Genomic DNA, 27,087 nt, shown 5'->3' on the forward strand with positions numbered 1-27,087 from the left:
GGAAGGTGGGCGTGAAGATAAACGGAATGCGAGGAGGCTGAGAGCTGATCTGGGCCGTTGCTTGCAGGCACCAAGTACAAGAAGTCCACATCACGCTTCTTCTACCCTTTTAATGCTCTTCTTGTCTTCTTCTTTTTCTTTTTTCTTTTTTCTTTTTTTAATTTTTTAATTTGGCTTTATTTTATTTCTTTATTTCTTTAGCTTTTCTTTTTCTTTTTATTACATATTTAGTTGGGTCCAGGTTATATTATAATTTGGTGTTAAGAAAAACCATAATTACCAAGGTCCAATATTTTTTTAAAACGTATGTATACTCCTCTCTTATTCTAGTGATAATGCATGTGATAATGTCGAATTAGGATTCTCGATAAATAATTAGATGTTATCCAATACAAATGAACTGGAGGGAATCCTGTTCCGATAATGTCCATCAACCCTTAAATCAATATTTATTAAAAAAATTCAAAAGTTAATCGGCACTTAAGATAATGTCACAGTGAACAATCCTGATTTTTAGTACTATTCAAATGTTAACGTACTTTTACTACCATATCATCTACTTGTATGGTTAAATAGAGAAACGCTAAAATTTAATAAAAATTTCACATTTTGCTCATAAAAATCCAAGTGGCAAGATGTCACATCATATTTTTTTGTGGAGAGAAAAAAAATCAAACAAAAAGAAGATGATGTGGCATTTTGCCACATGGACTTTTATGGGTAAAGTTTTTATTAGATTCTAGCATATCTCGGTTAAATAACATGAGGGATGATAGAAACTCAACTATTTTGTTCAACAAATGTCCAATTTTTGCCTTCTTTTGTAATTTTTTTTTTTTTAAAAAAAAAAAAAAAAATGTCTGAAGCAATTATATTTATTTTTGGTCATTCTTTTTTTTTTTTGAAATTTTTTAAAAAATGAAAAATACCAATTTTCATTTTTTTTAAAAATACCAAAAATAGATATTACTGCTCCAGACATTTTTTTTTTTAATTTTTTTTTTTCAATTACAAAAGAAGGCAAAAGTTGAATATTTATTGGGCAAAATAGTTGGGCCTTTAACATTTCCCAAATAACATTACTCTATTTTTTAAAGGATAAAATTTTTATCAAACCTACATTCCATGAAAAGATAATTATGCTTTCATCATATCAAATCCAAATTTAACGACAAAATGAGAAGGAAAAAAAGAAAAAGAAAAAAGAATTCTCTGAGAGTTGAATCCAAATTTGATTGGATTCTTAGTTTCATGGAATTTGGATGGCATTGAAACTCTGTCTTAACACATGGATAAACCCCATGATCGAAGAGGTCCTTTTTGGATAACTCTTTGAGGGGTCGAAGGCACATAATTCATAATTGTGCACCCCAATAGTTGGCCCCACATTTTTACTATAATTAAGAACCGTGCTTAAATCCCATAATACGGTAAATGTTCCAAAAGGAGTCAACTTTACAGCATATCAATTTGATTATTATTATTATTATTATTGGTTCATATGCCACGATTTTTTTAATCTAAATTGTTTCTCAAAGTTGTCCAACATTTCTTGATTTGTTCAAACCATTAAACCAAAGTAATTAAGTTTGTTTAGGCCAATTGGGTGGTGGTTTTCCAAGTCGAATTAGTCTAAATTATGTTCACATTTCAGAAATATTGAAGGGCATTAGGGGTCCAATGATGAACTGGTCGACTGATACTGTCTACCATATATTAATTAAAAGATAAACTAATTAAAATGATATTCAAGCTAGGTGGAGTGCACACCTTGGGCTATGACGTAATTAGGTTTTATATATTATAATATAAAATAATAATCATAGTAACAAATGACATAATAAAGGTAGCATGGATTGGAATTTGGAACTATTATTTGACCCCACCCCACCCCCCATTTATTTTTTTCTTAGCATGAAGTGGTGGTGATGACATCGTAGAAAAGGGTATGTTTTCTGAGAGCTGGCCGGTGAGCATTTTTGGTGGAAGGAGAAGAAGAAAGGTGAGAGAGTGAGAAGAGGGTTGTGTTAGAGGATATGTAAGTTTGTCCCATATTGATTATGTATGAGACTAGTCTCTTTTTTCGGCTTTGATACGATGAAAAAATTCATAATATATACGGTATAATATGAAATAAATGAAAGAGAGAATCAAAAGACGTAGATATTATAGTGGTTCGGCATATAGTTTATATTCACACACTAAAGGCTTATAAACTACATTTTGTTTTTATTGAATGGTTTGATAGTACATATATAAAAGCCAAGAAAAAGAGATTTTCATACATAAGCAATGTGGACAAACTCACACATTTTTAACATGTTGAGGGAGATGGAGGGTGGACAAGAAACAGTGTGTTTAAGTGGCCAAATGGTTGGACAGCCATGAGAGATGCCTTTTTCTCTTTAGTAGATGAGAGTGAGAGATCGATGTATCATGTCTGTCACTTTTTTTTTTTTTTTTTTTCATAGCAGCAGATGTCTGGCACTTATTCGTGATATGGTAAAATTCTGTTCCAAACTCTTAGGGCATTTGTACGGGAGAAAAAAAGGATTACCCCACCACTCAAAAACCTCTCTCTCTCTCTCTCTCTCTCTCTCTCTCATGTGATTCTGATTTTTATATTACAACTGATTAAAATGGATGAGAAAAAGAGTTTAAATAACAATTTTTTATTATTATATAGTTTTGTATGTTAATATGTTTTGGGTGGTATTTTTTGTTTTGGGTTTGAAAAAGTGTTTTGACGTGTTATGAAGGTAAAAACTAATTGAAAAAAGTTCACTTATGATCAGTACCCTTGATTTTTCATCACTTTTGCAATCAAAATTCTCATTGAATTAAATGATTTCATGAGTAAAATTCCTAAAATACTCCGAAGATGTTTACAAAATTACAAAAATTCATTCGATTTGGATGGGGGTATTTTGGAGATTTAACTTCCTCCATTAAGATTTAACACTCAATTTGGACGGGAAAGTTAACATTAATGCAAACTTCCGAAAGACGGTAACTCAAAATTGACACTTACTAAAGTTTAAAGGTATTATTGCAAAATTAATGAAAGATCAAGAGAGAGGTAAGTGAAGTTTTTCGAAACTATTTACGTTTTTAAGAGTGTTTTGTGTTTGAGTTATTTGTTAATGTTTATGTTTTGAGAAGAAAAAACAAAGACAGGAAACAATAATTTTAACAAATATATGGACCTTCTAGATTTTGTTTTTTTATATAATTATTTTTCCTGAAAAAAGGAATTGAATCCAAAATCTAATCAACCTATTACTACCAATGGCTTTGATAATAAAACGTTTATGAAGGGAAATGAAAACAAAGAAAAATGTGTAGTATTGGTAATAAATAATTGCCTTTAGGTATTGATTACATGGGAAACGTCCTGAGAAGTTTTTGAATGAATCAAGATTGAAGACACACTACATTCTTTCATTTTCCAATAGTTGCAACTCAATCAAGAGAAGCAATCCTTGAAAGGGTTGTTTCTATGCCTTACCACCCATGGGAGACAATTGTATAGTTGAGAGTGTACATTTTTATAGTGTAATCACCCACACACAAGCTTTCATCCCTTATTTGAGCACACTATATATATAATAGTGGTCAATAAGATTTCCAATTATACATTATTACCATTGGTACCAAAAAAAATTTCCCATGCCATTTGTCGATCATATGGAATACCTACAGATTAGTGTCAGATCGTGACATGGTCCCACGTGCACATACTTTTGTCACTTCCTTATCTGAATGCACCCTTTATCATATGCTCTCTTACGTCAACAGATTATGGGCGACTTAGTTTCACTATTTTTATTATGAATGTCATCAATTCTCTGTGGCTTGGAGCATAGTCCACACTTATAATACCACCATTGATGACTTTAATTAGACGAACACATAACCTAGGTGTTTGACTTGCATCAAACATTCGATCAAGAACTTTAAACTAAACAAGCATAAATTTTACCCAGTTTTATTATGGTGCATATTTCTAACGCTCACTAATAATTATACATTATTTATAATTACCATGAAGCGCTATTGTTACTCCTTTATTATAAACTTGTAGCGAAAAATTTGCTTTTTTTTTTAAAAAAAAAAAAAAAAACTATAACATTACGCATATGAATATATTTATAATATATTTTATATATTATTTTTGTTGTTGTTGAAAATTATAATATATTTATAATTTGAACCATGCTCAAGTGGTTGCCATGCATGTGAAAAAACAAGAAAATGAAGCCCAACTTGCATCAATCGATCGGTTTCTACTTCCTAACATATATCTCAGCATTAATTATGTGAATTCATTTTATCATCCTATACAGAAATGCATAGGGAAAATGTGAGGTTGTAAATTGAGTGTAAGAGATGAAAGTGATAACATCCATTACAAATAAATAAAGAAAGAAGAAGATAAACCGGCAGCCTGCTCACTGCTAGTGGTGATTCATTTTCTGCATTTTTCTTCATTTTTATTTGTTTATAGAAATATTTTCAGCATCAATTATGTGCACTTTCTGTCAATTAATGGGCCCCTGTGGCCCCCATTTTCTGTAGTTTCTTCTCATAATTCAAAATATAAATATATGGAAGAAAAAAAAAATATTTGAATAGTGAAATTGTTTTTTTTTTTTTTTTTTTTAAACATGATAAACCAAACCAATCGGGGCATGTAGGTGCGTCATGTGATGGACCCACCAACATATTATGCTCCAAATCATATATACAGGTGTCAAATCCTCCCGAGCATAGTCTCCATCCTTTTCTACCTTTGAATTTTTTTTTATTTGGTTTTATTCTTCTTTAATGATAAACTTTGTCCTATCATTGTGATTACTTATTGTTAAACCAATTACATTAAGCCCTTAAATCAGACCCACACTTGTACCTATGAATCCTTTATATTAAAATACATACTTTTCTGACAAACTATTTCACAAAATTTCATATATATAAATCTATCAAAATATGTATCACGTACACATGAATTTATCCTCTACATTTGACATGCTGAGCACACAAATATCTCTTTGGATAATAATACTATTGTTATAATATAAATTAAATGATTAAATTTATTAAATTTTTGAGATAAGTGACGTTCAAATTTTGTCTCTGTCAATTCACCAATCATTTCAATTAAATTTTAAGGGCCTGCCTTATAAAAGAAGAGTTTGAGTTCACATGTAAGCAATAGTGTTAGAATATAAATTAAATTATTAAATTCATCATTTCTTATCGGTCCCACTACATTGAAGATAACTGCACAAACTTACTACATGGAGAATAACTCCCACTACATAAAAAATAATTGCATTTTCACGCTCAGCCCAGATATACTGTATAGCCCGAATTAATTCTCTCACTTCTCCCACTTTCCATTCAGTTTCTATTGAAGAATTATTACTAATTAGTAATAATTCTAGTTCTTAAGTTATAACTTAAGAATTGAAAGCTTCTCTAGTTCTCCAGGACAACAATTTTCGATAACTCTTTCTCTTGTTTTGCAAGTGAGTTGTCGTTGGTCCGACGGTCGAAAAAATTGCTTCAACAGATGGATTAATCTCTTTTTTACCATGGAAACCTATCAAAGATGCTTAGGTGAATGGCATGGTAAAAAGAAAGAAAGAAAGAAAGAAAGAACAGTTTTTACCCTTAAGCTCGAGTAGTGTTGCTGTGTTGGTAGAGTAGTTGCTGAGTAATGAGTATAGAGAGAAATACAAGATACGAAGAGGGGGCAGAAAAGGGTTAACAGGTGTGTGGTTGTAGAGAAAGATGTTTTGAATTTGAGTGAGTAGTAATAATTGATGTTTCCTACCACCTTAAAAGAAGGGATGGAGAAGGGGGGGCCATGATGGCTGCATAAAGGACACAGTCCCTCATGCCATCGACTCCCACTACAGATTATGGGGCAAACTTAACCCTCATGCACTCATCACGCACATAATTGGGAGGCAAAACATGGACCCCCGCACCTATTTTCACTTTCTACCACCTTTTTGCTTTTACTCCTCACCTCCTCCTCCTCCTCTTCTTCTTCAATTCTTCTAGGAGCTCTGAAAGAGTGTCATCATCCATTGTCTAATGTATAAATATGAGACAACTCACAAACTCAATACAAGTTAAAAAATTTGATTCGTTTAATTAAATGAGATTGAATAAGATTGATAATATAATCTTATTTTTATGACTTAATACGACTCAAACTTGATACGTGACATTTAGAATGGTAATTTTTGGCATAAGCCACAAATCCAACACAAAATTAGCAGGTTAAGATTGAGGAATCTAATCCGTTTAATTAAATAAGTCGAGTTGAGATTTCATACGACTCGAACCCAACACGCAAACACAAATTTCACTCTTAGAGCATGTTTGAAATTGTGTTTTTGAAATAAAGCTTTTAAATAAAAAACGCTTTTTGGCAAAAACTTCGTTTTTAAGCTTTTACTGAAAGTGCATTTTGGTCATTTTTTGGTTTTTTGACCCTTAAAAGCGCTTTCAATTTTTTTATTTTTTTTTTTCAAACGAACTTTTTGGATGTTAAATATACTCTTAGACTCTCAAACACACACCTAAAGAGGCCCTAAAGTAATTTAAGGAGTCCTGGGATATTGTTGGTGAACAAGCTAGTATATGCTTTATGACTCAACCTTAGTTTTTTTTTTTTTTTTTTTTTTTTTTTTTTTTTCGGCGATGGAGGGGCTGAGTCAACTCCTATCTTCAATAGCGGAATCTTTTCCCTAATTAATTAAATGGAAGTTCGCTTTTTTTTTTTTTTTTTTTTTTTTTTTAAGCTATGGACAATATTCGTATTCCTTAATTTATTTCTATGAGATGTTAATATTTCATCTACATTTTCAATCTGCTGAGAGGAAGTCCATCGTACCTCAAGTTTGGTGCATTTGAATGGACAATAATAATTGCTAAGAAGGAACCAACCATACTAGCACCATTGTCTTGAATAATAATAATAACAACAACAATAATAATAGCTTTGCCATATGTCCTAACAGGTAAATGACAGGAGTATATTGACTTGTATTGTTATTTGTTAATGCACCGAAGCCCACAAGTTTGTCTTCAGGGTAGTTGGCTGCTCAACACTAATAGTGCACTACGTTGATTCTGTTTCTTGTTTCTTAGCAGACAACGAAGATGGCCTATTTTGAGGGGAAAAAAAGTTCATTTTATGTATGGAATGGGCCCATCTAGCCCTTCACCCGTGGGCTGACCCACTTAATGTTCCTCGTTCATGACTTAAACATTGGAGGTGGTGTCGCAACCCCCAACGGCGCATCACTCTAACCTTTGATTGTCTTGCAGGATTCCTGTATTGCGGGTTGGTTGTGGGTAGTCGCTGTATTAACAATGTATATCTTGTAAAGGAGAGAAAATGTGCCAAAGAGTGCAAAAAGTTTTCAATGCTGAGCCTTTAGTACCAAAAGAAATTTACACATCTCAATGAAGTCCACATGTAACGATAATCAAATGCAATGACTTCAAAATTTGGAAGCCGTGGAGTTTCAATTCAGAAGAGGAGCAACAAAAAAGGTAAAAGGAAACGAAGAAACGACATGTGACGAGGCAAATGAGAAACAGAAGCATTACAAAATGGGCACATCAGCCGCTCCCTGTAGCCATCAAGAACTCTCCCTCACAGACCACCTCACCTCCAACATATGCTTTCCCTTCCATCTTTGCTATGCCAAACCGCTTTTGCAGCTTAACAAGTGTCATTCTCATAACCAAAGTGTCTCCGGCGATCACCGGCTTCCGAAACCTCACTTTATCAATTCCTGCAAAGAAGAAATTTTCGCGGGAGCCTCCCACTTCGGGCTGCAGCATAACCAGACCTCCAACTTGGGCCATTGCCTGTACCCAACAACCGCATTTTCATTAGTACTAAGCTAAAGTGTTTGTATCATGGTTCACGTGAAACTCCAATAAATGGAGGCATACAAATCTAAATGGTCTGGCCAAGATCACCAGAAATCAACTATGATCCTAGTGAAAGATTAAAAGAAGCAGCCAATCATATATATAATTTACTTAGACGTAAGATGGAAACTATACCTCTCACTCAAAAGAGTGGAAAAAAAAGCAAAAGAAAAGAAAAAAACAAAAACAAAAACAACACACTCCTTATTGTGGCAGGTTATTCAAAATTAGTTTCAGTATCCATAGCTGCTCAAGTTCTTTAGATCCAAAAACCAGAAGAAGAGCAGCAGTTTATTGTACCATGTTAACCTCAGCAATAGAGTCATGCCACTCAAAAATAATTCCAAATGAGAGAGAGCAGAAGATGTACAAGCAGAAAGCATGCCATCTGAAATAAGTTCAAAGCTATGATCAGTGGTTATCATGTTTCAGAACAGACACAAGGTGTCAAATACGGCAACTCCCAAAAATCTAGACAGAAGTCACTGCTACAGTATGTCTTTCTACGAATCTAAAATATTAATCAACCACTGTCATCTATGTCAACTTTAGGTTTATGAGTAAGAACTATAAATAGTAACACAAATATCGAAATAATACTATGTAGAAGTTTTTTGACACAAATAATTCTTTTAAGGAAAATGAAGGAACATTTTTCTGTTGCTGTCAAGTATGGGACACAGCTTAACAGTCAGGTTTAAGAGGACCATGTTTTCAATAGAATAAGTGGACCAGCTTAACATGCCTCCTCTAGGCATGGAAAAGGCAAGGCTCACGCTTTTTAGCGTGAGTGTGTTAGGTTGAGAGCTTTTGGTGTTTTGTGGGTTTGGGTTTGAGGACTTGCTTTTTCGTGGGTTTTTGGTTGTGTTGTTGGGGTTTTTCTTGTGCTTGCTCTTGTTAGGTGTTGTTGTATACTACTTGTGTACTTAAGGACACCTTAATCTTTCAATAAAATTTCCTTTACTTATAAAAAACAAAACAAAACAAAAAAAAAATGTTCTAGGTTTAATGTCTAAGACCCATCCAATTTTTTTTAATGATGTATATATCAAAAAAAAGCACAATGTGCCTCTAAGTACATAGAAAGTATACCAAGAAAAACCCATACAAAAACCCACAAAAAGAAAACCCTAAAAACCAAAGAATCCTAAAGAAACCTTATGCCCCAAAACCCTAAATACAATTGACCGTACTAGAGTCACGGCCTCTAGCCTCAAAATTAATGGAGCATTCCAAATTTTTGAGCTCCCTCTTCCCCTTGACCTTTGGAGCAATAACTTCATTTTTGGGCTCCCGCTCCTCTTCAATGACTGAAAAAATATTCAAAAGACTTTTCTCGTCACCTCCACAAGCAAACCCACAATGGAAGCAAACTTCACCACATCGAGCACCACCTTGGAATAGCCCTCCACCCACTCCACTGGAATTTCTGCCACAACCTCGGCTAGCAACTTATTGTTCTTATTCTTATGCAGCTGCTTAGCTATCTTATCCTTCACTCTCTGGGAATACCCTAGTTGAGACTTGGAGACGGGAATAAATAGGAATACCACTCTTCGTCATGCGAGGATAAGGTTGGCGAAGTCTCATACCCAGCTTAGCCGCCCCATGGGAACTGTCATCCTTAGAACCCTGAATTGACGAGGATGCCACCTTCACCATAGGCGGATTCTCGACCCTAAAAACCCCCGTCGGATCAAACCTTTCGCTGGTGCAGGGTGCCTATCAGTCTTAACAGGAGCTTCCTCCGTCGCCAAAGAAGCATAAGCCCCCACCGGAGAAACAGAATCACCCGCCATAGAAAAAGAACCTCCCTTACCCTGCACAGTGGGTTCGCCGGAGAAATAGAAGGATAAAGGGACCATGTTTGTTTATCAATCAATATGACTATCCTCTTAACCCCAAAGATCTGATAACAAACAAGTACATCTAAGACTAAACCATGTACCAGAACCTTGTTCCAAGTGATAGCAATACCCATGTCTGGGTTTATGGTACTCAAATTTCAGCTTATGGAGAGGTCTCTCGGACCCTGTACCACAACCTTGTTCCAAGTGATGGCAACACCTGTGTCTGTGTTCATGGTCCTCACATTTCAGCTTACAGAGAGGTCTCCCTCTCAGACACCCTCTTTCTATGCTAAAAATCAATATTCAACCTCAAACATACACACTTGTTTATGCACAACATTGGTAGGAGAGATGGGATGGTTAAAGTACATAAAAACTAGGAGAGATGAAATAGTGGAAGAAGACAAGGTTACTGTTTTGCAATTGATGAACTTCAAAAGGGTGGTAAAAGCTTTGTTGTATGACACCAAGAAATGAAACTTAATAAAGAAAATACCAAGCAACGACACTTAAGGAGAAGACAAATAGATGCTTTGCCCACTTCCTGTATTAAGAAACAAAATGATGATCATAATAAAGTTTCTACAATATAGTCCTATATTAAAGCAACACGGGAAAAGTTAAAGAAAGGGGAAAAGGCCGATATTTCCAGAAAAAAGTTGCTGACGACGTGAAGCTCTAAATCTTCAAAGAAGAAGTATAGAACAATATTATTGGAAAATTTACAATTGGCATTTCTGATTTTCCAAATTCATTTATATTATCTGGCAAGGATCTGCTCTAAATGGCCTACTAAATCAGTCAAATAGTCTCAATTATTCTTCCACTCTCCAAATCCAAGGGCCTGTCTTAGTTACTCCAGTGTAAGCAGAACTGCTCTAGATTGCCAACATGAATTAAAATTTTATAAATATCTCAAAAAACCTGGTTACCAACATTCCTTAACCCAAAATCCCCATACCAGAATGTCCTACTTCTTTCAACACTGTATTCAATTTCTTCTGAGATATTCATAGACATGAAATGCTTTCTATGCAGAAATTATCTAGCTATTGTATTCAATAGTTTCCTCACTCAATTTGCCTGCAGAACATCTGATGTAACAACACTTTCCATTGGTCTTTTAGTTTCTCTTCAGTTTACGCATGCTCATCTAATGATAATTCCCCTGCCAAGCACACATAAATCCAAGTTCTAATTACTTTAATATCCAAGTCACTACAACATCAATCCTATAGTTTGCATTTATTGGCAACTGAACATAGGGAGGAAGACAAAGGAAAGTAGTGGGTAGGGAGACTCAAAATATGCCATTTACCCATCATCAAGCTTACCTTTCCGTGTACAGAATATAACTGATTTATGGAGCAATCAAAATTTCTGAGATTTCTCCATAACTAGACCAACATCATGTAGCATAATTGTTTACATGTCGTTATTTTCTTGAAGTTGTAAAAAATTGTGGATTTAGGATTAGAAGTTTAGAAGAAAGGGTTTGGTTTCGAAAATTGACTAGAATTTTGAAACTATGGGGCATAAGGTAAGAGAACTATTTCTTGAAGCAAATAGGTTGCTGGAAAATTCTAAACAAGGGCTTATTTGTGAATTTATGGCTGTTTTGATACGTTATTTGGTGTTTAATTGATAGGAAAATATGTGGGCGCTTAGGATTCCATTGTAACATCCCACTTAAGAAAATACAAAATAAATAAATAAAAAATAGAGAATATATAGTGTTATAAAAATAAAGAGAAATTATGGGGAATTTGTTTTATTGTTTATTTTTCAGGCTGGTTATAGTATTTTTATTTTGGGTTTTATGTTATTTTAGTAGGCCATTAGCCCAAGTACGATTCTGTTATAGGTTTTATGTTGAAATCTTTTAGATTGGGCTGTAACATTTGTTCCAAATTTTTCTTCCTCTAATCATGTATATCTTGTTAACTTTTTAGATTTTCGACCACATTAGGGTGGTGGCTTCTCTTGTATACTTTTCGTGTATGCGAGCTTTGCTTCTCCTCATAACAAAAATGATCATTCATAATATATATATATATATATATATATATATATATATAGTGAGAGTATGGTAGAATATATGACAACAAGGTAAATTAGGTAAAAAGCAAAGTACATAATAGTTTTCAAGGCACAAAATCAGGTAGAAGGTATCATTTGGTGATGAATTCGTGCTATTGTTAGTGAGGCTATTATGTAGCAATAAATATGAGAAAGGACTACATTTAGCTGTAATGAGTCGATGCCAATGGGATTAGTTGTCACTTGAAATGAAAAATTATGGTTATTGTTGGTGCCTTGAATTAGGAAGGGTTAAAATTACAATATTAAATATAAGAGGAGTTCTATTATTTGTAAACATGAAAATTATCTGATTGTATGCATAAAGCTAGAGAAATATTTTTTGTTATAAATAAACAAAATATCATTAAAAGTGTAAGGTGCCTCCATGTACAGGAAGTATACAAAAGAAGTCAACTAGGAATTAGTAGCAAAAAGAACAGGAAACTCAAAATAACTAACCACTAAAGGAGAAATAAAAGCAGCTGTCCAAAGATGCAAAGTGTTGAAGAAAAAAGATTTCAACTCCTCCGACGTCCTTTTGCAATCCTCAAAACATCTATCATTGCTTCCCCTCCAAAGACACCACAAAAGACACAATGACACCATCTTCCATACAACACCACTCCGCGTACTACCGGCAGTCCACCAACAAGCAAACACATTGACTACCCATCTAGCCTCTAGGCATAACCCAAGACAACCCGAACCAATTAAAGAAAACATTCTAGAGCACAAGCAACCTCACAATGAAGGAGAATGTGGCCCATAGACTCCCCATTCTTTTTGCACATAACACACAAATCAACCACAATGATGTGTTGCTTTCAAAGATTGTCTAAGGTAAGGATCTTCTCTATAGCCACCGACCACAAAAAAAAAAAAAAGCAAAAGAAATATATAGCAATATCCTCATGATTTGTTTAAAATACTTTCAATATTATTAAATTTTTCTTAGTAACGAAAAACATGATTTTGCAACAAAAAAAATGTTAACTATTGGTACGAACAATCACATTTTAAAAACAAACAACAAAATAAAATTTAGTCATGGCATGTGGACCCTATAGAATAAATCTTGAAATTGATGAATGAAATGGCCAAGTAGCACACATAAGAACAGCAAATCAATCTTTCATAGGTGCATCACAACAAGGCCAAAGTCTTGCAGCCAACATCAAGGAAGTGAAGAAACTTTTCTACTGCAAGGCATTTTTAAGTTCCCTTTTTTACCATAAGGTCCAAACACATGAACCAAGAACTAGATTAGCATGCTAAGAATTCATGTTTCTGAAAAAACTTGTGATCGAGTATGGATGCTAGTGTAAGTAAAGTCCCACAGCTGATAGTAATCACAAAAGTGAGTGATTAATATACATTATTGGACTCAAACCCACAAACTTAAGCTTTTAGGTGAATCAACTTCCCAGCACATTATATTAAAGCCATCTTTAAAGTCTTCCGAGTATATCCATGAGAATTAACACTGATATGCTAGTACATCGGGTAGTAGTCAGAAAAGTAAATGGTTAATATAACATTGTTGGGCCTAAACTTATAAGTTTAAGCTTTTGGATTAAGTAGTGTCCCAAATTGTTATATTGAGGCCTTACTCAGAGATTTCAAAAGTGTTATCTCCCCAACACTTTGAAATCTAAACTAGCATGTTATATTCCAAGCCTAATGTGGCACTCCACCCACAAGATATGCTTCCTCCTATCCCACTTTAAGAATAGTATTAATCTTCCTATGGTTTCAATATATAAACATTCCTTAGATCATAGCTAATGCATTAATTTAAATAAGTTAAAGGACATATGCTCTAGAACACAGAAAGGTTGTCTTCCTAGCACAAAATCTAAAAGCAAGAAGGAGAAAGGGGTTGTAGAATTCCAAATCAGAGTACTTGTTTTCCTTTGGCTTGGACAAGAAAATGGAAACCTTTGCACTTTGCTTACAGGGGAAGAAAGAGAAATCAACAAATTCCAACTTCGCATAGCCTTATATCCAACTGCTTGAGTTCAGTTAAATGAATCATCTTTCCTCTTTCCTTTTCAATTTAGTCCAGGCAAAAATTTCTATTGAACCATAAATATTATGGCTCTTCACCAGCAATTGCATTTGTAAACCTTTAAAGATGACTTGGAGCAATTGTTGGTCTTCAATAACTCACAAAATCCTTTAGACAAATTTGTCTTTTCTTGCCCTCGATGATAACTCTAGCTTGAATTGCATTCATTCATTCCTTTTCTATCTTTTTAGGTATTGCCATTCATCCCTCTCAATGTCTCAAGGTTGGTAAGCTGATTTTACAGGACCCAACATTTTGGTTGATACGGTATTAAGCATAGCTAGCACACTTCACCATCTTAATACAAAATTGGTCAAGTTTCCCCAATAAGAAAATCTGTAGTTAACAATAAGCAAACATCTCAAACGCACTTCTCCAACTTAACCAACCAATTATAATTCTTACGCACAAAATCCTCTTAAATATTGAAGGTGATGCTTATTTAAAAAAATACGAATACTTAAAAGAGTAACCCCAATACAGCCCAACATTCAAAATTAACCTGAGAACATGAAATCAGGCAGTTGAAACGATCCCAATGGGCAGATACTTATTTATGAAAGAGATACTGGCCAAGGATTAACTAATAGAATCTACAACATCCTTTAATATCCAGAACCAGAAGCATACCATAGTCAAGTGATGAAAGTAAATTTGATAAGTACAAAGCAAAAGAATTATTGGAAAATGATCAATACCTCAACCATGAGAACACCAGGCATAATAGGCCTCTCAGGGAAGTGCCCAGGAAAGAAGTTATCATTTATAGTCACATTCTTTATAGCAACAGCTGAAACCCCAGGATTGTACTCAATCACTCTATCCACGAACAGAAACGGAAACCTACAACACCAACCAAAAACAACATCCTAAAACAAAGAAAACGCGAAAACATAAAACACACACACACAAACAAACAACTATTTGAGAAAGACCCACCTGTGGGGCAGAATTTCACGTATCTGATTAATATCTATGACCGCAGGAAATGCTGGGTATTCTGCAAAAACCGATAATTTTTATTTTTTTTTTCAAAACGAAGATTTGTTATGTGAAAACAGAAATGCAAGAAAAAAACATACGTTTTTCAATGGGTATGTCTTGGTTGGTGTTGTTTAGTCCATCTAGAGAACAGAATGCGATGGAACTGAACCGCTGGTTGGATTGAAGAGAAAGAAAACGAGGTACAGAGAGAAAAAGAGAGATTGGGGACTGTGAGAGCCTTCTGGGTTTGATCAGAGATTGAGAAAGAGTATGAGAGAGGAGGGAATTGGAGGCAGCTGACATTTCTTTTCCTAGACGGAGAAAACAGAGCTGAGAGCAGAGCGTTCGAAGTGGGTGCAAGTGAGTGACGTAGTTCAACAAGTACGACTAGTTGTGCTAAAGATGCATTTTATACTCTCTTGAGTATCCTTTTTCACAAATTTCTTTCAAACCAGAGAAAATTTTTTCTAAGGGTCAATTGTCATCTCTCAAATGTTTTATTTAAGGACACAAATTTCTTCTAAATTAATTTGAAGGAAATTTCTTTCTAACCATTTTCAGAGAAAATTTTCTTTAAGTATCATCTCTCATATGATTAATTTAAGGACACAAATTTCCTCCAAATCAATTTGAAGAAAATTTCTTTCAACATACTCTATTAAGTGTCAAGTATCATCTAACATGTTTTAAGTTTCTAAAAAATCAATGTTTGGGTTCCTAGGTTAGTAGAATGACAATAAATTACAGTTAAGACATGTCCGCACAAGAGGGGGAGGGAAGATTCGAACCAGTGACCTCCGTTTCATGAGGAGTGGTCCCAAACATTGATTTTTGATAAATTCAAACATGTTAGATAACACTTGGCAGTTATTAGAGTAAGTTGAATGAAATTTCCTCCAAACCAGAAGGAAATTTGTGTTAGTTCTTTAATATTCTTAATAGTCATTCATTGTTATTCTATTAACCTAGGAACCCAAAGATCGGGATCCTCTCCGGTCCATTTTGGACTGGAGAATATCTAGTTCAGGGTTAGGATTGTTTAAGAAATCCTACAGCCACAAATGGACACATATCCTACTAATTAAAAATAATGATAAATATATTATAAGTTCCTGAGTTAATCCGCCAAAACTAAAAAATCTCTAGGTTTTTTTTTTTTTTGACTTTTTACTCGCTTGGTCAATCGAAATGCCAATAAAATTCCTACTGTCAAAATTGTGTAACCACTGTTAGTCCCAGTCAAAACGCACCGTTTGCCACACCAGCATAGTAATTTCTTATTAATTTAATTCTAAAATTAAATATTAAAAAAATATATATTGAAGGGGTGGCCAGCAGTGGGGCTGCCACCCCTGGCCACCCCCCAACCCCTATGGGGTGGCTCGCAGCCACCCCTTGGGTGGTTAGGGGTGGCTCGCACACCAACTATGGGGTGGCCGTGAGCCACCCCTAGGGTTTAGGGGTGGCTTGCAGGCCACCCCAAACCACCCATAGGGTGGCTCGCGGCCACCCTTTGGGTGGTTAGGGGTGGCCAGAACTCGGAAGCCACCCCATAGGGGTTGGGGGTGGCCAAGGGTGGCAGCCCCACCGTTGGCCACCCATTCAATTTTTTTTTTAAATATTTCATTTTTAAATTAAATTAATAAAAAAAATTACTATGCTGATGTAGCAAAACGATGTGTGTTGATTGGGACTAACGGCGGTTACACAATTTTTACGATATGAATTTTATTAGCATTTCGATTGACCTAGGGAGTAAAAAGTCAAAAAAAAACTTAGAGATTTTTTAGTTTTGGTGAGTTGACTCAGGGACTTATAATATATTTACCCTAAAAATAATAATAAAATATTATTTAAAATTAAAAATAATAATAAATAATAAAATAATAAAATAATAATAATAAAATAATGGGGTGGCTTAGCCATAGGGAGTAGCCGGCCACACCATGGCCCTTCCCAAGGGCCAAATTAAAAAAATAAAAAAATTATAGGGCTTGACCCTTGAGGGTGGCCGGAACACCCTCAAGACCCATGGGGTGGCTAACCCCATCTTGGCCATATGTAGTGGCCGGCCACCCCATGGCCCTTCTCAAGGGCCAAATTAAATAATAATAATAATAATAAATAAATTATAGGGTTTGGCCCTTGAGGGTGGCCGAACCACCCCCAAGGGCCGGTTTGGTGTGGCCGAAGCCACCCCATGGGCCTTGGGGGTGATTTAGCCACCCTCAAGGGCCAAACCCTATAAACCGGCCACCCCCTATGACCAAGATGGGGTGGCCAGTCACCAAATTATTGTTTTTATTATTTTATTATTTTAATTTTTTTTTAATTCTAAATAACTTTTTTTTTTTTAATTAGTAGGACACGTGTTCCATTTGTGGCCCTAGGATTTCCTAACCATGAACTGGATACTCTCTAGTCCATTTTGGACCGGAGAAGATCCGGATCTAGAACCCAAACATTAATTTTTGAAAAACTCAAACATGTTAGATAATATTTGGCACTTATTAGAGTAGGTTGAAGGAAATGTTTGGAAGAAATTTGTGTCATTTCCTTAATAACCATAAAACACTTCCAAATGCTAATTAAGCACATGTTATCTTATTGTTAAGACATCATTTTCTACTTAGTCAACAAAATCTTGGGTGTTGATGTATGGTTGATCTTTATTGCTTTGTGGTTTCATATTTATAGTTTGCTGTTGCATGATTTGTTTTTAAATTTTTGCATAATCTTGATTGATTGCATTGCCCGAGAACAAAATATGAATTTAGGGATATTATGATATTAAAAATTAAGGAAAACAAATAAAATATACACCGACGACGAATTAGGATCCTCTCCGGTTCTAATGAACTAGAGGGGATATAATTAGTTTTATTTGAAGCGAAAAATTGTCCAAAAAATGCGAAAGGACAATTTTATTTTTATAAATAAAACTAACTTAATCATCTTCCATTCAAATTGAGAGGATCTTTGTCATCGAGGACAACAATATGATAAATAAGAAAAATACCAAAATAATTAGAAAATAAAGTTAAAGACCTAAAGCGATAGGACCGATCGATATGAAAAACATAATAAAAAAACATGAAATTAAGATTTTTTTGCACAAGGCTCAATCACCAAGAATCAAAGCCACATGTCAATAGGGGCGGCGAACCTACAACATACCTTGGGGGTCTATGGCAACTAGGGCTGGCAATTTTGACACGACCCTACAACCTGACACGAACACGACACGAAATTACTAGATTTGGGTCATAAATGGGTCGACTCGTTTATTTTGCTCTTAATGGGTCGTGTCGTGGGTCACCTGTGGGTGAGACCCGCCAGACAATTTTTTTTTTTTTTTTTTAAATCCTTAACTGGTTTGGGTCATAAACCGGTCATATTTTAATAAACTGGTCAATCGGCATGTTTATGACCCGACTCATCACTTTTATTTTCAAAAAAAAAAAAAAAAAAGCTAAACGGGTTAACCGGGTCGTGTTGGGTGACCCGTGAACTTATCGTGTCGTGTTCGGGTTTGATGCTATTAACTAAATGGGTCATGTTTGGATTTACCTTAAACTGGTCACGGGTCATTACAGGTTATAAATGAGTCGACCCTCCGACCCGTTTTGCCATCTCTAAAAGCCTTTTGTAATTTATGTATATATAAGGTAAAGTCCATATACCACCCAATTAACAATGTACCATCAAACTTTCAATTGTGACAATATTCCCCCCAAACTACTAAAATATTGTCAATGTCCCTCCTAAGACTAGCAAAAAGATGAAAATGCCCCTATCTATTATCAATAAGACAAAAATACCCCTATAAATTCAAAAAATAAATTTTTATTTAAAAGAAAAAAGGAAAAATTTAATTAAAAAAGAAAGATTTTTTTTATAAAAAAAATATATTTTTAAATGAAAATTTTTAATTTTTTTTAAACCAGTTTTTTATTTTTTTAAAAACGATTTTTTCTTTAAACAGAAATTTTAATTTAAAAGAAACATTTTTTTTATAAAAAAAAAAATTTGTTTTAGAAAAGAAAATTTTTATTTTCTTAAACGAAAATTGTTAATTTTTTTAAAAACAGAAATTTTTATTTTTATTTTTAATTTTTTTTTAAAATTTTAAATTTGCCACCCTTTGGATTTTTTTTTTAAAAATTTTTTAATTTTTTTTAGGTTTAGGTCTTTTCTAGAAGTTTTAGTATTTTTTTTTTTTTATTTTACTAAGGGTAGTTTCGCCATTGGGGAAAACATTAACACTTTTTGGTAGTTTGGGGGGAAATTGTCACAATTAAAAGTTTGTTGGGGACATTGTCAATTGGGTAATAGTTTGAGGGGGTAATTAAAAGTTTGTTGGAGACATTTATCAATTGGGTAGTAGTTTGAGGGGGTATGTGGACTTTTATATATATATATATATATATATATATATATATATTATGTCCTTAAAAGGGCTCCACAAGGTCTTCACCCCCAGCTGTAATTTAATTTTTTTTTAAAAAAAATGGTTAATAACTTTTTTGGTACTTTGGTTTTAAAGTTTTTATTTTTTTCCTTATAAGTTTTAAAACATGACAAATCTAATACTTCACATATGGAAAAAGATGAAATCACTACCTTTGTTAGTTTCCGTTAGTTCCAATTAACAGAAGTCCATGTCATCTACGTTTATATCGTGACACATGTCCTAAAAATTAAAATAATAATAATAATAATAATAATAATAATAATAAAAATTAAACCTTAAAAAAAAAAAAAAGAGTGAAAATTCTATTGGGTGGCGGCGACCCCATTTTGGCCTTGGGCTCGGCCATCGGGGTGGCTTCGGCCACACCCTGTAAGTTGGGGGCAGTCAAGCCACCCCCCGGAGGCCTTATGCAAACAACTGTAGCAATCTCGAATCCACTGAATCTCTTGTGAGTCACGGTGATTAATCTCTCCCTATAAAACCCATTTCATTCCACCATTCCCTCTCAAATCCAAAGCAAAAGCACGCTCTCTCCAACATGCAACTCTGCTCATTGCTCAAAGGTCAGCCGTTCTGGGTTCTTGTTCTTTTCACTTGGGGTTCTCTCTCTTGGCTCTTAAGTTTGCTCTCACCTTCTTCAAATGGGTCTACGTCAATTTTCTCAGACCCGCTAAGAATCTCAAGAAGTACGGGTCCTGGGCACTCGTTACCGGACCCATTGACGGTATTGGCAAGGGTTTCGCTTTTCAATTGGCTCGTAAAGTGATTAATCTAATCTTGGTGGATCAGAATCCAAACAAACTCAAAGATGTTTCGGATTCGATTGAAGCCATGTACGGTAAGACCAGATCAAGACCATTGTTGTGGACTTTGCTGGTGATCTTTCCGCGGGTGTTCAGAGGATTAGCGAAGCCATTGAAGGGTTGGATGTTGGAGTTGTGATCAACAACGTTGGGATGTCGTACCCTTATGCCAGGTATTTCCACGAAGTGGATGATGAGCTGTTGAAGAACTTGATTAAGATAAATGTTGAAGCCACCCACATGGCTTCTGGGGGTGGCTCTACATAATTTTCACTTTTTTTTTTTTTTTTTAGGACACGTGTCGCTATATAAACGTAGATGACGTGGACTTTCGTTAATTAAGACTGATGAAAACTAACGGAGATAATGATTTCGTCTTTTCCCATATGTGAGGTACTAAATTTGTCATGTTTTAAAACCTAGAAAAAAAAAAAAATGTTAAAACCAAGGTACCAAAAAAATTACTAACCCCCCTATAAAAAAAAAAAAAAAAAGGCCATCTCCTAATCAACTAGGCAACTAAAAAAAAAAAAAGACCATATAGAAACTTTATAATCATAGATGACAGAACTCTTAGAACTAGTAACACTAAGACTTTACAAAAAAAATTAAAAATTAAAAATTAAATTTTTTTTTTTAAAAAAAAAGGGTATAAAAAACAAAAGGACAAATAAAAGATAATAATATTGAAATTAATTAGTGTTTTAAGAGGTAGGCATGAAATTTATTTGGCAGCTTGAGAACTAGGCGTGTCTTTTTCAATCGATGTACTAATTAAAATGCAACACTTTTAATTTTTTTTAAAAAAAAATTTTTATAAAAAAAAATTAGATAAATTCTTTTTTATTGTGTTCTTTCATTTCTTATTCTAATTCATTTTTTGTTTTAATTGTTTTGCAGCATTCGACTAACACCTATTGTGTTTGGTTTTTGTTTCTAAGAATTCCCTCAAGATAATTTAATTTTACACCCCCCAACACTAAAAATCCTAGGTCCGTCCCTGCATGGCTGCATGTCAAGATCATGTAATTTTGGCTTTAACATGTGGTCCAAATCTTGTGGAAACCTTCCAGCCTAATTTCTAAAATCATAGGATCGTACTCCTATGCCCCAGTACGTATAAGAAAGCTACAACAGTGAATTCTTGACGCAAATAATTAATATGATATTAAACTTGCACCTAATTTCTTGGTGTACAAGGCATTATCATGACCTAATTAAGCTAAGGTTTGGTATTATTTAAAATCGTAATAGTGAAACTACTATAGCAGTCATCATAGCTAGGAATCTAGAGCTTTATATAGTTGTTTTCAATCATCCACTTGAGGCTCCAGTGTTGCGCTGCACATTTGTAAGCCCAGTAGGCCCATCCAAAAGTGGCACGCCCGTAGACTTGTATTTGAGCATTTGCAAATCTCTGGTAGTCTTCCATTGATGCTCCACCTTTTGCAAATTCTGCAGTCCATTCCCCTGCAAAATCCCCCCCAACCACATGTAGATTATGAAACTATATATATTTTAAGATCATGAGCATTAATTAAATGTTTACTGCACATACCAACAAAGGTGAGGGGGCCATTGGAAGTTGTCACAGTTTGGAGGTCCGAGGCTCTCTGATTGTTGATGTAATCGATGTTCTGTTGCACATCCATGTTGTTAAACATGTCGGAAAAGAGATTGTAGTAATGCACGTCAATGACTGCCAGATTCAGGTTTCCAGCAAATGAGAGTAGCTCCTTTGGATCAGCTTCTCCCAGTCGGTTTGAGAGGATCACATAAGCACTTGAAGTGTACTTCCGCACAGCATCATAGCCTGCTTGGTAATAGTTTTTAAGGTCGTCTAGAGTGACACCTGGTGCAACAGGTTCATTCATTAACTCTATTGCTGCAAGACTTGGATTGTTGGCATATCTGCACAAAAACAAGGCCTGTCGTCTTATGAAACATCCAAACATATGTCACGCTAAATCACCAATCTCACTTCTCAGAGCAGTAGTTCTGAATTTGAATTCTTTTGAGCCCGCGTGTTAGAAAAATTTATCTCTTTCTTATCAACCAAAACTTATAGGATAAGTAGAAATTTATCATGGTAAGAGTGAAATTTAATTTACTAAACCTTTGTGCTAGGAAGTCTATGACTGCTACTGTATCCTGTATATTTGAAGCTCCCCATTCCTGATATCCGTCTCTTGCCCCACTGTGTTCATTTCCATTTTGGGATCCTTGAACTGCATGTAGGTCAACAATTACTTTCATCCCATATTTCCTGCATTATTTTTCAGAGAAATAATCATTTTACAGTAATGTTACAATATTTGTTCTGGATAAGTCAAGTTTGCAGCCAAAACATATATTAATAATCATCCCTTTTGTATTCATGACATGATTGAGTAGTACTACTTACTGTGCCCATGTGAAAGCATTGTCCAAGGCTTGCAGAGAGCCCCCAACAAATGGCTTTGGTGGTGTTGGATCTTGTGCAATCCACCACCCAACTGGAATTCTCACTGCATTCAGACCATTTGACGACATGAATCTGAAATCCTCATCTGTGATGTAAGTGTTCCAGTGATCCTGGGAAGCAAAGATATATACATTTTACATATTAACATGTGGATTTGCTGAACTCACTAACATGCATATCTTAGTATATTAATCCAATACCCTCATGACTTGAGGAGCTCTATCTGGGCCATAACCATTCGTGATTTGATATTCGCCTTGCAAGGTCTTGACGATTGTCATTTTGAAGACAGATGGATTACTATCTTCCCAGTCTGAGCCTCCATAATCAGCAGTGACCAGTGTTTCTGATTGTGCCTAATTAAAACACATAGAAGCACCATAATCATGTAATTGGTGGACTGATTTAAAGTAATCAATTAGTTGTCTTTCAAATGGATTTAACATAATCCCAAGTTTTCTACTATTTTCATATGGTTTAAGATGCATTTCGCCATCGATTTATTAAATCACCACTTATTTTAAAAGCTAATTAAGTTTATAAGAAAAAATCAAATTTTAATAATTTAATTAGTACCTGAAGGAATAACCCATTTGTTGCCTTTATGCGAACTCGGTTTGGATCATCATCATTCCTGATGATCTCAAATGTTTCAGAGTTTCCAGGTGCATTTGAATCTGCTCTTACTTCGGTTCCCTGGCTTGCCAACCCTACAAATTGCTTGTTGAACACTTTAAAGTTGAAAGATGAGTCACTGACCCTCCACAACTGCATCATGTTATTGAAGACACAGGAGTGTTGAATTGACGATGAACAATTAATGCAAGAGTATAAATTTATGTTTTGCTTAAATACTAAATTGTCTGGAAGAACATACCCTGAAAGTTTCCCAACCAGAGGCTGAGGGACGGTTGGAAACCACAGTGGCTCCACCACCATTTTCTGCAGATAGATACTTCTGCAGATTTGTTGACATGAATTGAACTTGAGTTCCATCCTGCCATAATATCAAATTAAGAGTTAGAATCAGTGATAACAGATAATATATTCTTTAAAAATAGACAAACAAAATTAGAGTTATACGTCTGCAATTCTAATAGATTGAACTATGAAAAGAACTCTATACCAGAAGATCTTTGTTGGTAATTCCATCAAAGAGAGAAGGCTTCATCCATCCCTCAATAAGAAGCCAATCTCCTAGATTCACAGCTTTAAATGGCAGATTGGAGTTTGCAGTCTGTGCAAGGGAAGGAGATAGAACACATGAAAGGAAGAAAACCAAATAAAGGTTCAAATAAAAGCAGGAAGCCATTTTTCCCACTTGTTGAGAAAAGTAAAAGGTTAATTTATATATAGCATAGATGCCAAACTTGTTTGGAAATGTCAAACATTAACACTGAAATGTTTCCAAATCTTATCGAATGGACTATTCAAACTTTCGGGTCAAAGAGGTTATGAGGGGGAAGATGACTCAATAATCAATGGCTTGTGTCTTCTTTTGCGGTCAATTCATTTAGCAGAACCTTCCAGCATCTTGTCAACGGAAATATGCAGGAACCTTCTCTGGCATCATTTACTTGTCGGTGGTGCAATGTATTATACTTTGGGCTAAGTAGCAATTATAACACCGTGTCGTTTAAGTAGCAATCCAATTGAAAATTAGTGTGTAAACAGCAAAAAAGGTCCGTTTGGTAAAAAAAACTTTTTTTTTTTTTTTTTTTTTTTTGACTTGTTTACTCTAAAAAGCTTAAAACTGTGTTTAGGAGAAAAGTCACTACAAAAAAAATGACATTTTCTGACGTGGCTACAGTATAAGTTTTTTTGCCACGTCAGCAATTTTCTGACGGGTGAATTTTAAAACGTCAGAAAATAATTTTCTGACATGTGAACAGTGGCACGTCAGAATTTTCTGACGTGTCTGTTTTGACACGTCAGAAAATTCTGACGTGCTAAAAATTGGAACGTCTGGAAAATTTTAACGATTTTAAATATTTAAAAATTATTTATTTTCTGACGTGGCAAAAGTTACCACGTCAGAAAAATTCTGACGTGTCGGACTGCCACGTCAGAAAATTCTGACGTGGTGAATTGCCACGTCAGAAAATTCTGACGTGGCGTTGTGCCACGTCAGCATTTTCTGACGTGGTAATTCACCACGTCAGAAAATATATTTAAATATATTATTATATATATATGTGCAGATAATTTTTTTTTCAAATAATTTTTTTTAGAGTGATTTCCTGACGTGCCAGGTGTAGCACGTCAGAAATTTCTGACGTGCAACACCTGGCACGTCAGGAAATTTTCAGAAATTTCCTCGAGCCATCCTGGCGGGCGTTTGAATTTTTTTGTTTTTTATCTTGTCTTTCCCCAGCGCGCCATGCCTCCTCATTTGTTTTTCCCACTCTCTCAATATATCTCCCTTCTGTCCACAGATTGAAGAAAGCCGAAGAAGGAGAAGAAAAAGAAAAGGCCGGAGAAGAGAAGAAGAAAAAGAAAAAGAAAAAGAAAGGGAGAAGATCAGAAGAAGAGAAGAAGAGAAGAAGAAAAAGAAAAAGAAAAAGAAAGGGAGAAGAGAAGAAGAGGAGAAGCTGCAAAAGAAAAAGAAAGGGATAAGAGAAGAAGAGGAGAAGCTGCAAAAGAAAAAGAAAGGGAGAAGAGAAGAAGAGGAGAAGCAGAAGAAAAAAAAACAAAAGGAGAAGATCAGAAGAAGAAGAGGAAGAAGAAGAGAAAATTAGAAGAGAGAGAAAGAAAAATGAGAGCTGGAGAAAATTTTCTCCAGCTCTCACCTTGTTGCAGATCAGATTTTTTAATTTTCTCCAGAATTCCTCGTGCAGATCAGATTGATCTGTGTTTCTCGAGAAACACAGATCTGCACGTACGGCAGCGTGAGGGAGCTGCCGTGCGTGCAGAGGAATTCAAAAAATAATAATTTAATTAATTAATAATTAAAAATTCCAGAAAAAAAAAATTAAAAAAAGAAATTAATTAATTTTTATTTCATTTTTTAATTTTCTGACGTGTGTCAGAACTACCACGTCAGAAAATTTTCTGACGTGGCAGAAATGACACGTCAGAAAATTTTCTGACGTGTCATTTTTGACACGTCAGAAAAATTCTGACGTGGCAAAAATGCAACGTCAGAAAAATTTTCTGACGTGTGAGTGGGTAACACGTCAGAATTTTCTGACGTGTTGCCTAGTCACACGTCAGGAAATTTTTTTTCCTGACACCTACGTTTCTGACACTCGACACGCATCAGAAACGACCCGTCAGAAAAATTTTCTGACGTGTCGGACACTAGAACACGTCAGGAAACTCATGTCAGGAAAAAATGGTTTTTTTTGTAGTGAGTTGAAAATGAGAATTTTTTTAAAAAGCTCTTTCAAGCTTTTGCTATAGACAAAATCTCTCTATTTTTCGACACAATTTCGAACATGGTCTAAGTCCACGTATTGGATTTACGATTTAGGTTGATCTTGAGAAAGCTTAGTACATAATACATTTTTAACACGTTTGTTAATGCTACAACAGTAGATGGCAACTGCGAAATTTAGTAATTAAAGCAAGAGAAATGTTAGTTTTTATTTTCCTGCACCTGTCTTATCCATCTCCATACAACTAGGGGTGTTCAAGCGGTTATTGGCTATAACCGCTAACCGCAACCGCTTTGGACAATTATCAATTTTTAATAATCGCAACCGTTTTGGTAGTTATTTTATAACTAGCAGTTAGCGGTTATTCAATCTAATAACCGACGATTTTATAACGGCTTTTTTTATATTGGCTTTTGGGCTTTTTAAGTGTTTTGCGCCTTTAATTGGCTTATTTTTTGGGCTTATTTTAAGGGATATACCTATTTTTTGGGACAACCAATGTTTTTGAATAAGACTTGGCCCAAAACATTACATACCACATTATATATTTCATAATTCACATACATAGTCATGTTTAACACCAAAATGACGTTGTTCTGGAAGTTATATATATATAAATGAAGGCAGTTAGCGGTTATAACCATCTCGCCCTACCCCCTAGGTAGTTAGCGATTTTTAATAACTACCTAATAAAGTGGTTAGCGGTTATAAGCGATTAACGGTTGACGGATCAGTTATAACCGCCCCGTTTGAACACCCCTACATACAACAAATATGCAAATTCATCATTAAATCCGCTTACATGTGAGTCTCATATATTTAATCGTCGATTTGGCTCATGATTCATTGATTGATAGTTGATTTTCTTGGTTAGCCCTCCTCAATGATTGAAAATTAGGTTTGACAATTGATTTTCTAGGTTACCCCCAACAAGGGAATTAGGCCAAAACGGCATATCATTTAAGGGATGTAATGGGTAGGTGAAATGGCATGGATTTTTGGTAACAAGCCATAATATTGTTT

General features: G+C 34.8%; 2 protein-coding genes and 1 pseudogene across 2 annotated transcripts; 1 reads left to right on the plus strand and 2 right to left on the minus strand.

Annotated features, from left to right (window-relative positions):
• Positions 1-7,425: 7,425 nt before the first annotated feature.
• Positions 7,426-15,316, minus strand: LOC132166182 (uncharacterized). Its single transcript, XM_059576959.2, has 4 exons — positions 15,045-15,316; positions 14,902-14,962; positions 14,661-14,805; positions 7,426-7,896 (listed from the first exon to the last, which is right to left on the minus strand). The coding sequence occupies exons 1-4, from the start codon at positions 15,247-15,249 to the stop codon at positions 7,645-7,647; spliced, it is 663 nt and encodes a 220-aa protein (XP_059432942.2). The 5' UTR covers positions 15,250-15,316; the 3' UTR covers positions 7,426-7,644.
• Positions 15,317-19,958: 4,642 nt separating this feature from the next.
• Positions 19,959-20,490, plus strand: LOC132165920 (very-long-chain 3-oxoacyl-CoA reductase 1 pseudogene; annotated as a pseudogene).
• An 867-nt stretch (positions 20,491-21,357) lies between these two features.
• On the minus strand, positions 21,358-24,186 carry LOC132166701 (putative glucan 1,3-beta-glucosidase A). Its single transcript, XM_059577570.2, has 8 exons — positions 23,814-24,186; positions 23,565-23,684; positions 23,264-23,455; positions 22,888-23,043; positions 22,628-22,797; positions 22,340-22,489; positions 21,782-22,134; positions 21,358-21,693 (listed from the first exon to the last, which is right to left on the minus strand). The coding sequence occupies exons 1-8, from the start codon at positions 23,997-23,999 to the stop codon at positions 21,512-21,514; spliced, it is 1,509 nt and encodes a 502-aa protein (XP_059433553.2). The 5' UTR covers positions 24,000-24,186; the 3' UTR covers positions 21,358-21,511.
• Positions 24,187-27,087: the final 2,901 nt, after the last annotated feature.

The sequence above is a fragment of the Corylus avellana genome, chromosome 11, assembly GCF_965113065.1.
Source record: "Corylus avellana chromosome 11, dhCorAvel1.hap1.2, whole genome shotgun sequence".
NCBI lineage: Eukaryota > Viridiplantae > Streptophyta > Magnoliopsida > Fagales > Betulaceae > Corylus > Corylus avellana.

Bases quoted from the DNA above. Each gene is read 5' to 3' on its own strand.
- LOC132166701 (XM_059577570.2), bottom strand. From the start codon at position 23,999: ATGGCTTCCTGCTTTTATTTGAACCTTTATTTGGTTTTCTTCCTTTCA. The intron at 23,685-23,813 runs GTATAGAGTTCT...ATATTATGGCAG, and splicing joins TTACCAACAAAGATCTTCTG to GATGGAACTCAAGTTCAATT. The intron at 23,456-23,564 runs GTATGTTCTTCC...AACATGATGCAG, and splicing joins CTGGTTGGGAAACTTTCAGG to TTGTGGAGGGTCAGTGACTC.
- LOC132166182 (XM_059576959.2), bottom strand. From the start codon at position 15,249: ATGTCAGCTGCCTCCAATTCCCTCCTCTCTCATACTCTTTCTCAATCT. The intron at 14,806-14,901 runs GTGGGTCTTTCT...TTGGTGTTGTAG, and splicing joins CGTGAAATTCTGCCCCACAG to GTTTCCGTTTCTGTTCGTGG. The intron at 7,897-14,660 runs GTATTGATCATT...TGTTGGGTACAG, and splicing joins CTGGTGTTCTCATGGTTGAG to GCAATGGCCCAAGTTGGAGG.